The 14463-nt window shown below is 40.4% G+C and overlaps 1 protein-coding gene and 1 long non-coding RNA gene across 3 annotated transcripts in view; both read right to left on the bottom strand.

The window, feature by feature from the left end:
* Positions 1–14463, bottom strand: part of LOC115587497 (C-type lectin domain family 10 member A-like) — a 94425-nt gene that overhangs the window by 70284 nt on the left and 9678 nt on the right. Inside the window, exon 5 of one of the 2 annotated variants that reach the window (XM_030427346.1) lies at positions 5480–5615. In XM_030427346.1, the coding sequence (XP_030283206.1) occupies positions 5480–5615 (136 nt within the window). Of the gene's footprint in view, positions 1–5479; positions 5648–14463 lie in introns of both variants that reach the window. The other variant, XM_030427347.1, reaches the window with a different exon arrangement.
* On the bottom strand, positions 4698–5301 carry LOC115587499 (uncharacterized). Its single transcript, XR_003985064.1, has 3 exons — positions 5277–5301; positions 5031–5119; positions 4698–4906 (listed from the first exon to the last, which is right to left on the bottom strand). It is a non-coding gene; the product is annotated as an uncharacterized LOC115587499 (long non-coding RNA).

Here is a 14463-nt window from a genome sequence, read left to right as displayed (position 1 = left end):
ATCCAGCCCCGCCTTCCCGCAGGCTGCTTCCATTCCCTTCTCATATGATATGCAAACCACGCTCTACTTGCCCCTCCCCTCAGGCCCCTCCCTCTCGACGCCAAAACAGTGACAGGAAGTTGAAACTGAAAATCAGTGACACTGAAAAAAAACTGACATTGTAAAAAAATCTGTCACTGAAAAAAAAGTGACATGAAGAAAAAATCTGAAGATTGTCATTGAAAAATACAAAAAAAGGAAATAAAATAAAATGATAAGATTTTCGGCTTTGAATGATTTGAATTACTTTCTTTTTTCAGTGCCAATACTTGTTTCAATGCCAATACAACTGTTTTCAATACAAATGTTTCAATGACAATGTTTCTTTTTTCAGTACTGGTTTTGTTTTTTTTTTTGATGCCAAATTTTAAAGTCACCGTTCTGGCTCCATACATCCGAGCAGGATAGCTGTAATGCTAAAAGTAAAGTAACAACACTCCTAACTTCCAAGACTGACGGAGAGTCGTCCTGTGGTTGATGTGTGTGAACTCTGAGAAGCTGCCAGAGGTAAATACATGTGTTTTGATGTACTTGGAGCTGTTGTTTGATTGTAAATGTGTAAAAGACGAGCTGAATTGCTAAGCGCTGTTAGCCGTTAGCTTAGCGTGCATACTGTTAATTCCGCATTGCAGCTAGCAATTGCTCATTTGTTAATTACTGTGGGTTTTTTGCCATGAATTAGCCTGTAGCTTCTTTAACCAAGAGGAATTACGTGATTCAGGACCGGACATTTGCTATAAGAGGGAGAGATTGAGGACCGGGAGAGCCCTGGACCGTTGGAGAGAGACTGTAGCTGCTGTACTTGTTGGTTGGTTCAACGCAGCTTTTGCTGCACCCCACATTTCCTTGCCGCTGAAACTGCACCTTGCACTTTGCCCTTCCCCCATTCCCCAATCTTCATCTCTGACTGTTGTGGACTTGCGAGTACACTTCTAACACCGTGCACGTGCTTTTTGTTTATGCTGGGTAACCTGGGTAAAATTTATTTTATTTACTTTTAATAGCCCAGTGTGAATGTGTGTGTGAGTGTGGGCTGTGGACATTTGAGTTTTTCTGATTTAACCTTGTCTCTGTGTGTTCATCATGGGTCATTTGTGAACCTACTAGAGCAGCGATCCGCATCGGGCCCGCCGGCCCGCCGGCCTCCTGTTTGTGGCCCCCAAACTTTTATTCCTTCACCATGTGTTTTGGTTGGGTCAGCACGTGTGCAGCTGGGTCACTCACCGCTACGAGCGCAACTTTTAACTTTCACTTTCGTTTTCGGAGCAGTTCGCGTATTCACATTTTGCCGGTGGTAAAAGATTGAAAATGGCGTGTTTCCAAGTAAATTGCTATTACAAAGTGAACAGTGAAAATCTGCGACTCAGAGAAATAGGGATTCAAAATTTGCAATCATTCTCCCTCTGACAGGACAAGCCCCACGTATCTGACAGTGCAGCGATAACAAAGGCCAGACGCAGTTTAACTAATTCTACTCCGTCTTATCATGGATTTTCAAACACTCAAAAATTGTAACGGACAGGGAGTTTCTCCCGGCAAACACCCTTTCACTCACGGTGCCAAAATGTTTAACATCCTTGTTAAAACTCAACACAATTTAATTAAAGAACAAATGACGTGAATTAACCCACAACCATCTTACATATCATCTTATTCACAAACACATTCACGAACCATAATTACACCAACACCAACAGAATACCCAAGAGTCATTGCGCCACAGTCCACAAGGTGCGTTACAATATGCCAAGAGAAGCTGTGATGAAGATTTCCAATTTGAAACGGCATTATGAGACGAAGCATAGGAATTTTGAAGAGACATTTCCTCAAAATTCAGCGATAAGCACAACACCAATAAATGCACTCAAATCGTCATATCAAGCTGCAAGCAGGATGCTTGTCACATCTATGTCACAATGAAATAAAATAATGCATGACTGAAGTGATGGACACAATGTTTGAAGGCAAACAAAAAGAGGAAATATTCAACTATGTATTTTAATTTATGTTAAAATGGAAATTACATTTTATTTTAGTTCGTATTTTGTTGTTTAGAATGAAAAGGACATTTTGTTTTGAATTTTACAGTATAATGGCATGTGGCCTGACTGACCTCAATACATGGACCTTTGAGTTATTGAAAAAAATCTTTGTGGCCCTTTAAGATTTGTATTTGAGTACCCCTGTACTAGAGCATGTCATTGAGAGTTTTGAACACTGTTATCAGTGCACACTTAAAGGTCAACAGTGAACTAGTTAGCTAATTTCCAACTTACCAATTTGTGACTTTGTAATAAATGAGTCTTGTTGTTTCTACTAAATCCTGTGTTGTAATTGTAAAGGTAATACTATTTGGATAAATAAGTGGTAAAACAGGTTAAAGTGAACTGTTGATTTAAAGGGGAAGTACCACATTTGTGTGTACTTCTTCATAGTTATTGGAGGCGCTGCCAAGTTAATTTTCATCATCATCACAGTTTTCACAGGTACATAGTGCCATCTTCAGACGAACTCAGGCCCCTTCCCATTGTACTACAATACCCTAATTGTTTATCAATAAATATTTACTAGCTACATGGGACTGGGATTACACATGTCAATGGATTTAATCACCTGCAGCGCTGCCCAACAATTGTCCTGCACAAGCTGGCACAGCACCACGCAGTGACCAGGAGGGAGATGACTCACCTGGCCTCACGAGCAAAAGAAAGAAAAAGTCAAAACAAGAGGAAGCTCGTGCTTCACTTGAAGGTGGGTATGTTGTTGAAATAAAAAAGATAAACTTTGTGGCATAAACACCCCAGCTGCTAGCCTGCTAATCATGAGACAGAAGAGCGGATCATTCTGTCTAGATGTGGACTGGAGATTACATTTTCCAGCGGCCCTGATTATCATTTATTGAATGTCTTGTTAACTACATATACCTTCACCTCTGTTGAAAAAGGAGTGGTTAATTGACCAGTTGGTGGTCGTATGTTGGCTCAGGTTCAGTCTATATCAGTCTATGCTAGCAATTTTAAGTTTTGGGCTATTTTTATGGAGGTAAAATGTCGCCATCTCTTGGTGAAGTTAATTCATAACAGTCATATAAGATTAGATAAGATACAAAAGTACGCAATGCAAAAATAAGTATATACAAATATTTAAATACAGAAATATCATCAAATCAAATCATAATGAATATTATTATTAGTTGTAGTCGTATTTGCATTAATTGCATTTTAATCTTTGACGCTAGTATTTACATTCATTTCATTGTGTAATTTACCATTAAGAGTAATCTGTTTGTATGATGGATTTTTTGTCCTAACAGGGTCAATGCTGAAGTTTGTTACTAAGGGTGACACGGAGCCAGCACCCAGCATATCACCAGGGCCATCAAGCACCATCTCTTCAGCTACAGATACTACTAACACTACTAAGTGCACAACCAGTTGATCCTGCTCTGTGGCCAGAACACCTATCAGACGTCAATCAGGTTGAATTTGTGCACCGAGGGCCTTTTAAGGTTGTGTCAGACTTCACTTCCATTGTTGAAAGAGGCTGTTCATTTGATTTGTTCTTACTAATAAAGGTTGTAAACCTAAATGGCATTTCATGATACGATCATTTTGTAATGGGGGGGGCCTCAAAATAAAATTCTGCTTAGGGCCCCAATTTGGCCAGGGGTGGCCCTGGTCTAGTGCAGCAGCAGCACAAGCTGTCTGTCAGCCCCCTAGACCAGTGGTTCCCAACGTGGGTGGCGCGCCCCCTTTAGGGAGGCGCCAGAGATCACAGGGGGTGCGCACAACTTTGTCTGTTATGAGGTTGTGAGGTTAAAGTTATATTTGTGCAACCCTCTGAGGTCGATTGACGCGCCGGTAAATCAAAATCACGTGACTTATTTAAAATGACGTAGCAGCAAGACGGAGCCTCAGTGAGTCTAGGTCCGACTTATGTGTTTGAGCAGCCTTCAAGCTGTGTACCAGTTTTTAAATTGTGTTGATAGGAGAAGGGTCTAGCTGCAGCCGCAGCCAAGCCAGAGCCGCTACAAACCACGCCCATTACAAAACACGCCCCCTACAAAACACGCCCATACAACACTACGGTGGCTGTGGAGGCCCAGAGCACTTAGAAAGCAAACACAAAGGAAACAAAGCAATAACCAGATCATTTTTAACAACTTAAACGGTTGATTCACAACATTAAATGCTTTTCAATGCAAACAATGTGCTTGAAACAATAAATATATACAAAAATAGAAAGTTAAGTATTAAAAAAAATAAAAGATTGGGATAAAAGATTAATCTGATAAAAGATTAGATAGGCCTGCTAAATCTGGTGCATGCATCTTTTCATTTTTTATATAAGTGACTAATGTATGTGCACAGGGTTATTTTAAATTCAATAAAATAAAATATTTACGATAATAATAATTAGTGGTAGTCATTTCAATTAAAATAAGTTGTTTCCACCAGCCGTTTTTGTAAGAGCCACACTGTCACAGAGCTTGGCCTACTACATCAGATGCCATAATTATCACTCTAAGGTGATGATTTCTTATGGGTTAACAGAAAAGATTGCTCGCCCTTTGACACAAATAAAATGTATTTATGTATTTATAAATATACAGGTCTTTAAAATATGTACCTCAAAACACAAAAGTTGAGAAAAATGAATTAGCCAGCAACAACTTTTATTGGCAATAAAATAAAACATTATCATTTCACAGACTATTTTTTAATTCATCCTACATACCCACTAAAGCGTCTTCAAAAACTCCTCAGAGTCCAGAGCTCTTCTGAGTTTTTCAGCATATGTTTCTAGTTGCTGTAGAGCCTCCTTGCTCATGTTGTTTGTCATGTAATGAGCCAACAGCCGTTTTTCACTGATGAGACAAAATGGAAGAAAATAGCGATTAGTAAAAGGAAATTCACACGGAAAGGCTGTCATAAACAATGTAAAAAACAATACTTATAGGTATTAGCACTCTCCTTATGTATGTAGCATACCTCAAGTCATACTGCAGTCCACATTTGTACACTTCTGTCGCTCTGTCAATGGAAAATGCATGGACAGCTGAAAGGGCGTGGACTGTTGCCTATGTCATGAGGTGAACAAAAGGACATCTTTCATTTAGACATTTAAGTTGTCTGTCATGTTGCAGTTAACAAGATATTAACCATAAGTTCAAGACTGACAATAATAACAATTATACAAAATGTTAATATAATAAATAAAAAAGTTTCATAGTTTACCTCTGGCAGAAGCACATCCATAACATTATGTCTATGACTGCGACCCCCGAAGCCACTACGAACCACGCCCCATACAAACCACGCCCCTACAAACTACGCCTACGTGTTGCTACGGTGGCCGGGAAGGACAATTAAACTCACAGCAGCAAATGCAAGCAGTCAAAGAAAAATTGCAGAACACACACAGGCAGGCGAGCACTCACTCTGTTTGGACAAACTCTGAAGTGTGTCCAGCTCTTTGGACACTGAAGTGAGGTTGGCATTCAGCAGGTCTCTCTCTTCAGACACAGAGGACAGCTTGTCATTACTGGCCTGGAGACGCTCCGTCAGGTTGGCTTTGATAGTGGAGTGTTCTGCAGCTAAATCCCGGTCTACAATAAAATCAAGATTGACTCATGCATTGACACCAATACTGACTAAAGGTTCTATATCTGAGTCAAAATCATCCTAACTTGTCCTAAGACTGAGAAAGATGTTCATTCTGCTCATGTAGTCTATGAAATATCAACCTAAAGGCTGAAATGAACCTGAAGTCCAAACAGTGTTGTACATTCTTTATAATAATATCCTCTGATGTTTCCCCAGCAAATATCTAAATACTGAGCAACCTGCACCTGAATTCAAACATGGCCTGCATTCAAGAAATTGTCGCAGCGGATGTCCGCTTTAATTTATTTCTTAACTTGGTCACACTTTATTTTACAGTACGTTAATAAGACGTAAGAAGCCATATGTATGAAATTAGACAAACACAATATGCCAATAATATGCAAAGCCATACTTTGTATGAAATTAAACAATAACAATATACTAATAAGACGTAACAAGCTGTACTTTGTTTCAAATTGGACCACTAGAAATAATGTAATCTTTATTAGACAGTAAACAAGAAGAGTTATACTGTAATTAGACACCATATAGCCTACCCAAATTATGCTGTAATCAGAAAGAACAATTTGCCTGCTGAATGATGTTGAAGACAAAGACGAAAATATACTCTATTGTCCCCCTGGGGAAATTTGTCCTGGATGGCGCACATATATGCCTGGAACCGACCCATGTTCCTGCTGCAAAGTCGTCCTCTTCACGATGTGGCGACCCCTGTTGGTCTTTGACAGTGGGGTCTGGAGTGGGTTGCTGGTTTGCAGGGGGTTGGGCCAGCCTGGCAATCTGATAACTGAGAACACCTGGGCTGGTGATCCGGTTTGCCACATAAGCAGATTCTTCATTCATTGTGTTTCTCTCATTTCCCTTGCAGACAGTTGCCTGCCTCCCCGGTCGAAGCGGCAGCCTTAAGCTTCAGTTCTTTTGGGTTTTCTTTTATGCACCATACAACATCCACACACACCATATTTACCATGCATGCACATCCTACACCACTGATTATACTGACTCTCACACATCATGTTATTGTATTCTCTGATTTACCTTTACTGTTGAGTTAAATAAACATGTTTTTGTTGTACCTTTAAACGGTGCGTCTCTATTGTTTGTCATGGCCTAGAGCCAGCTGTGACAATGACGCTGGAATGAAAATAGACATATAGACTGTATATGCTATAAAGAATAGACTACTACAGGAATGAATTAATTTGAAAAGTTTATGCAGGAACCATATTATGATCTGAGATTTATACAGTTTTTTTTATGGCTGTCACCGCAATGGTTTGACTGGCTTCACTTCACAGTAGTGAGAGTTAAATACAATAAAAAAATTGAAGCATGGGAAAACAGCCTCAGCACTCTATGTGTCACTCAGCCAGACAGTGTTAGGGAAAATATTAGCAAGGAAAAAAAACTTATTTGTTTTTTGTTTCATCATTCAGTAAGCTGTATCTTTTAAAGAGGTCATATGCTTTTTGGGTTATGTAGCACAGAGAACACTGCCCCTGCACTGCCTGAAACACCTGGTTTGGAGTCGAGCCTTTACCTCTGTAATTATGTGTGTCACTGTGTAACAGGCATTATATAAATATATATTTGTATATATTTATCATAAAATACACTCCAGTCAGTTAGCAGACATACAGTTGCCACTTCTGTAGTGGAGATATTTAAGATCACAAAACCTTGTGGGGCACGACCCGCCCTACTCTGCTTCTGATTGGCTACATCCTGCCTGCTATGCGCAGTCTCGTTCAAGACACAGTTTGTAAAGGGTGCTGCAGAAATGCACCACATGGGAAAAATAATGTGTTTATTCAAAATCAAAGTATGTAAACCTATTCTACTAGGACCCTCAAGGCCTCAGGGATGGGGACGACATAGCCTACAGAGAACTTACTCAGGACTTTGTGGACTGGCCCCGGCAGAACCACCTCCAAGCTGGGAAGACCAGAGAGCTGGTTCTGTAGAGTCAAAGCTCTAAAGACTTCTGACAAGACTGATTATCACAGTCTTGACTTGAGATATATTTAGAAGAAGCCTAGTCACGCAAAATGTATTGCTCAGTGAGTTTTTCATTTATTCTATTCTAATGTCTAATTTTATGGTGGTACGTAGCAAAAGACAGTAATTAATAGATATTCAGGTCAGTGGAATTAATCTGAGCCACAGAATACAGGGAGCAGAGGAGGCTGTAATCTAACTGCATTTATGCGGTTTTCTTCAGTGATCACTGTATCTGCATGGCTAAATGTCACTAGAGGAAAGTAAGAATGTTTTTTGTCATTTGGATGGAAAGAGGCGTGTTCTGAAAATGGGTAGCATGCACTTCTTCATCCTGTAATTTTGAATTTGCTGGCTGCTGGCTCAGCTCCTCCTTGAACCGGCGCTCCTCCTTGAACCGGCACCTTATCGTGGTGGAGGGGTTTGAGCACCCGAATGATCCTAGGAGCTATGTTGTCCGGGGCTTAATGCCCCTGGTAGGGTCTCCCAAGGCAAACAGGTCCTAGGTGACGGGTCAGACTAAGATCGGTTCACTCGCCCCTGATGAAAGTAAGAATACCAAGGACGTGCACGTCGCCCGGATCGGCGTCACGAGGCCCCACCCTGGAGCCAGGCCTGGGGTTGGGGCTCGCAGGCGAGCGCCTGGTGGCCGGGTCTCTGCCCACGGGACCCGGCCGGGCGCAGCCCGAACGAGCAACGTGGGCCCGCCCTCCTGTGGGCTCACCACTCGCGGGAGGGTTCAGAAGGGGCTGGTGCAGAGGGATATGGTTCAGGCAGCTGCCCCCGCGACCCGGCCCCGGATAAGCGGATGAAAATGGATGGATGGATGGATGGCTCAGAGAGTAAAAAAGGAAGTGCATGGTGCAGCCTGTATGGCGCCCTCCTTTTTGCAATCGTAATACTGCCATTTGGTTTGTCTTCCTCTTTCAGTATGATGCAGTGTTACAATAGTTTTGGGTTATCTGGTAAAAAAAAACTCTGATATGGTGCGTAAAAAGAAAAACACATTTTCACAAGCAAAATTGATGAGTCTGAATTGGTCAAAGCAGTGCAAAGCAATGTGAGCATAAAGGTCTTTATTCAACAAGTTGTCCTGACTGAAAAAAAAAGTTAAATCTGGATGGCTATGTAGGTAATATTCAATCAGTATAACATAGGTTCAACAAATGTGGTAACAATAATGCTGCTCTGGTAGTCATGGCCTATGACTCTACAAGTGTAGACAAATACATATGTAACGCCCCTTAGTTACACACACAGTGTAATCCCCACATTTTTACAGCTTAACAATGTGTAGAGCTATACAGCCTAGTAGATTTCAGATATAGTTGCTTAGTTTCACCAGCAGGGTGCGCATTTATCTTAGACAAACGCTGGCAGCGCCTCTAGTTTTCTTGTTTTTCTTCTCTGCTCTAGTTTCCTTTCCATGCACTGATGCACACCAGAGCACTACATGATAGTGATGTTCGATACCACCGATTTCCTTTCAGATTAGGTGCTGAGTAAAAATTTAGGCTGGTGTCGGCGATACCGATCCGAAACTTTGTGCAAATACACCTAATGTGTCTGGTAAATCAAAAAAAAAAAAAAAACAAGAGTGATCTAGGCTTTTTTGCCTATGTGAGATTATCTCAGTGATACATATATTACTATTCCAAGCTGGACTCATGCAGCTATTTGTTGAAGTTGATGTATTTATTTCGTTACTTATTTCATAAACATATTCATTAATTTGAACAACTCCAACAGCAACAGTGCTTAGCGTCGCCTAAAGCTCCAGATTTTCTCTCTCTGTACCTGGACAGTGCCTGCAACACTGAAGGACTCCGCCAGAGATGTCTGTCTTGCCCCAGCAGCAGCACCTGACACTGTGCTCTCCTCTCCTGTCCGCCCCATCATAAATGCCTCGTAATCTGTGTTGTGTTTTAGCCTGAGGTGTTTCACAAGGTTTGTTGTGTTGACACAACTCCTTACCGTTTTTACACAAACATCACAAACCGTGTCTTGTACAGCTCCGCACTTGACTCCGTTTACGCTCTGCGATTGTGTCTACAGACTGAGACTGGGTGACTGAGCAGCGCTTACACATTACGCACTTACCCAGACGGAAGAAAAATTAGTTCCCACCAACCACTTATCATTTAGACAAGATCTCAATAGATCAGTTATTTTCCACTGTGTTCCTGTTAATGATATACATTACCTCAAATGACTTAAGTATCAAAAGTATTGATAATTTGATTTGAGAATCAAATTTTAGCGCATAAAGTTCAGGTATCGGAGGTATCGATATGTCAGAATCAATCCGTACATCACTACCCCACGAGGGACGAGCGAGTTTTTTTGCCTAACCTGACCTTGTGGATATTGATTTTTATCGAGTGAAAACTCTGGTGAGTAAATGATATGAACGATTAGAGTAGCATGCTAGCAATGACGACCATGTCTAATTACTTGCTTATTAATTGAATATGTTTACATTGTGTATAGTTATGTTTCTGTGGTAGTGTTTAAAAGCCAACCAGAGACAGATACACATGTTGTTGAGGTTGAAAATGTATTTTGTTGTGTAGAATTACACAATAAAATGACATCTGTGTTAATTGCGCTAGCACATGCTATACAGCTAAGAAAGCTGGTTTTAACTGGTTTGAGCCGGTTGTTGAGCTAAAACAAACGCAGCTGTGTGCATTTGAGTTACAGATGATACTTAATTTCATTTTCTTGGGGAAAAAAAACATGATTGAAAGTCAGTCATTTCATAATTTGTGTACATTAAGCTGTGATTAGTTAATGAAACCATTTACAATTCATATACATAATTGTGTGTAGGTTAAAGTTATACTGCAGCTGTATATGATACTTTGTCATTGAATAATTCATGTTCATTGATTTAAGATAAAAAGAGAATTAATACTGTACAGTTAAGATAAATAGATAAATACATGAAAAAGAGAGATTAACAAGATTAATAAGATTTCATTTAAAAGAGATGCTATTACTACTTCCCTATGTATGTTTGTTTTGTATGAGTGGATTCTGATGGTGAGCCAGAGCCTAGACCAGTGGATTGTGGAGCGGGACGCAGGCCTATATGTGTGGAGGATGTGACGTCAACAGCAGCTTCACTGTGCATTGGCAGGAAAACCTCTTCATACAGCTAAGACATAAAACATAAAATCACACTACCCGGGTAGATGAACAATTACACAATATACGAAGATGAACTATTACACAATCACACTGAAGAAGGACGAACTGTGGACATTGGGTAAATCCAGACAGGACTTTTTTTGGACTCTCTTCAAGTTGTGTAGTCTTGTCACCAGAGTTAACCCATTATTATGTTGTGGACCTTATAAGTGTAACATGAGCTCTTTCAGGAACATACATGTGATTTCCATTTGATAGAGAACGAAATAGTAACCTTCACATCAGATATCTTGTGTACAGTATCATCATCTTGACATGTTAATTACAAATACACAGTTCTTACACTGAAAGTACTTGGCAGTGTCGTGGAAACTGGCTGCTGCATTTATTTTGTGCAACAAGAATTTTGACAAGACATGCAGACCCTTCAGATATGAGATCAAGCAACTTTATTATTATTATTATCTCCCTATTAACAGCCTGTCTTAATGATAGAATAAGGGGTACAAATGCTCAAGCTAAGAATTAGCTAATTCCCATGTAATTACAAGCAATTCAGTTTCATCTTTTCTGTAACAAAAAAAAAAGTATTTTCAAAACTCATGTAAATACTGAGGCTTTTTGGCACAGATCCACTGCAGAGAGACACCACATGGCACATCATTCCAGCTTTCTTTGGCATTCACACCAGATCTGATTTGTACACAGTCCTCCTCACCCCATCCACCACCATCATTAGGCTCACCTGTTCTCCAGTACCTGTCAGAGCAGTGACAGAGAGAATCATGACACAGTTTATCTCTAACATGAACACAGACCTGTTACAACGTTACGTCACAGATGTCCATCCGCCTCGGAGAAATCACATTTTTCTGGGTCCCACATTGTCAGCAAGTCACTCTTACATCTTAACAATGTCTCATTTGCAGTGTTTTCTGAAGAGATTCTCCAACATTAGTTGTTCCAGTTAGTTCCCCAAAAAGCCTTATGTTTACATTCAACATTCAACAAAACAGTCGAACAAAGCCAGGAGACATCTTCAAAGAACAACAAATTCTCCAATTGTAGGTCGTCGGGCTGGACACTTGTACCAACAAGATATCAAGCCTTTGTAGAGGGGACTGCTGTTTGTCTCTTCAAAGAACATACTGTATTCATCATGTAATTTTGAGGACTTGTTAAGTTCTCTTATTGTAATAACAAAATATGCTAAACTGCTGCTCTAGCATTAGTTATTCACAATTCAGGAGTGTCTCTTCATTGAATGAAGAGCCAAGAAGAGCACTGAAGGCCTTTCTTAATGGAAAGATATATTCACACTTCTCACAACTGGCTCTGCTGGTGGGAGTGCTGTTCTACCATTAGTTTCTCTTTCACTTTACTCAGTTAAAGGAGAACTTCGGTCGATTTAAACATGCAGCTTCATTGCTCAAGCTACCCTTGACTTGCCAGTACCGAAGACGCGAACACATTTGGTCAAACCATTACAGAGCTCCGTGAACGCAGATTTAGCATTGAACGCTAACAGCATGGGGTCAGAACTTTACACTGTGTTTTAAGCATCTTAACATGCTCCACATCTCACACCAAAAGTTATGCAACATCAGCAGACACCTTAGCACACAGCACTGTAGCGTGTATGACTCAAAATGAATTAAAAAGTAGTTAAAACAGTGTGTTTGTGCAAGCAGCTACTCACCTGTTTGTTGACATCCGTGTCTTCCGGTAGCTAGACCAAACTAGTCAATCCATCGAGCGTGCGCTTACTCCCTCACTGGCGGAGACAGAAACGTATTCCAGCATTTTCGTGTTTCTGTTCATAATGTACATGTCCATATTACAGCCTGTCATGAGCCATGAGCCTTACAATAGCCTGTTAAGCCTGTTAAGTGCACACTCGGTGGATATGCTAGTTTGGTCTAGCTACCGGAAGACGCGGATGTCAACAAACAGGTAAGTAGCTGCTTGCACAAACACACTATTTTAACTACTTTTTTATTCATTTTGAGTCATACACGCTACAGTGCTGTGTGCTAAGGTGTCTGCTGATGTTGCATAACTTTTGGTATGAGATGTGGAGCATGTTAAGACGCTTAAAACACAGTGTAAAGTTCTGACCCCATGCTGTTAGCGTTCAATGCTAAGTCTCCGTTCACGGAGCTCTGTAATGGCTGGACCAAATGTTTTCGCGTCTTCGGTACTGGCAAGTCAAGGGTAGCTTGAGCAATGAAGCTGCATGTTTAAATCGACCAAAGTTCTCCTTTAAGACTGGATGTGCTGCAGTACAAATCTGCCACATTTGGAAAAACCTTTATTGCAGACTTGCAAACTGACTTTAACTGCAGTCGGTTAGTCTGAGAGAGAGTCAGGATGAATAAACTGGAGCTGCCTTGCAATACATCATTAACTTCTTTCCCATTATTTCAAGTCTGACACTCTTTTCAGTTTGTTCCTGCTGATAGTTGTCTTCAACATTCTTAAGTACATATTTGCATAGACTTTTTCTGCTCCTGCAGGCTAGGTTTTCATATAAATGGATTTTTGTACTTGTACTTGACAAATCACATACACACAGCGAGTCAGTCTGATTCTGATAACAATTATTCAAATATTCAGACAGAAATTACTAACAAATTACTAAAGTAACGTACAATAGTTGTACACTGATCAGGTATAACATTATGACCACCAGTCCAATATTGTTTTGTCCACCTTGATGCCAAAACATAGCTGACAAATCATGGCATGGATTCCACTAGACCCCTGAAGGTGTGCTGTGTTATCTGGCACCAAGATGTTGGCAGCAGATCCTTTAAGTCAGGGGTGGGGAACCTTTTTCCTATTGAGGCCCATTTCAAGTTTCATACCGTCCCTCAGGGGCCATGACATTTCTTTTTTTAAAGGTAAGCAGCTCACAACATCATTTTTATGGCCTTTTTAACTTAAATGCAATAACATAAATATCATGACTATTAATTAATGTTTTAGATAATTTTGATTTCATTTCGTTTTGTTTTAATCCAATTAATTGTCTGTTGCTGTTGGTTTTTACATTCACTGATGTTCAGCAGTTTAAGCAGTAGATAACCCATGATGTACCTCAAATCATTTCAGAGCATTCTGATGTGAAATTAAAAAAAAAAAAATTGAAAATGACAGATCTGAGTTGTCTCATATAAGGTTGTCTACTATCAGTCTGAGGTGAAATTGTTGAGTCTTTCCAAGAGTCAGTTTTGAAAAGAAAAACTGAAAATCTCTTGCAGAATCCTTCAATGATTTCTCAATGTATTGTGCCATGTCAGTAATCTGATCTGAGACGGTTCTCCGAGACAAACTGACACTTTGGAACAGCTTGATTTTTTCTGGCGCGAGCAGCCCCACAGCGGCAACGAGGCACAAATTCCCCCTCGGCATGAGGTTTCAGCTTCTTAGCAATTAGCTCACTCACCACAACAAAGCTGGCCTGCTTCACGTTGTCCTGGTCCGCTCGCGGTTTGGATAAAACTGCTTGCTGGCCAATCAAACTCGAATAGCTGCAACTTTATCCACGCGCACTTGTCCTTTCAACGCATTCAGTTTTGCATGTTTTCATTACTGCCGGAGCATCCCCACAAACCAGGCTAATTTTTCCTGAATTAATTTTTTG

The sequence above is a fragment of the Sparus aurata genome, chromosome 9, assembly GCF_900880675.1.
Source record: "Sparus aurata chromosome 9, fSpaAur1.1, whole genome shotgun sequence".
NCBI lineage: Eukaryota > Metazoa > Chordata > Actinopteri > Spariformes > Sparidae > Sparus > Sparus aurata.
This window is presented reverse-complemented; position numbering and strand designations above follow the sequence as displayed.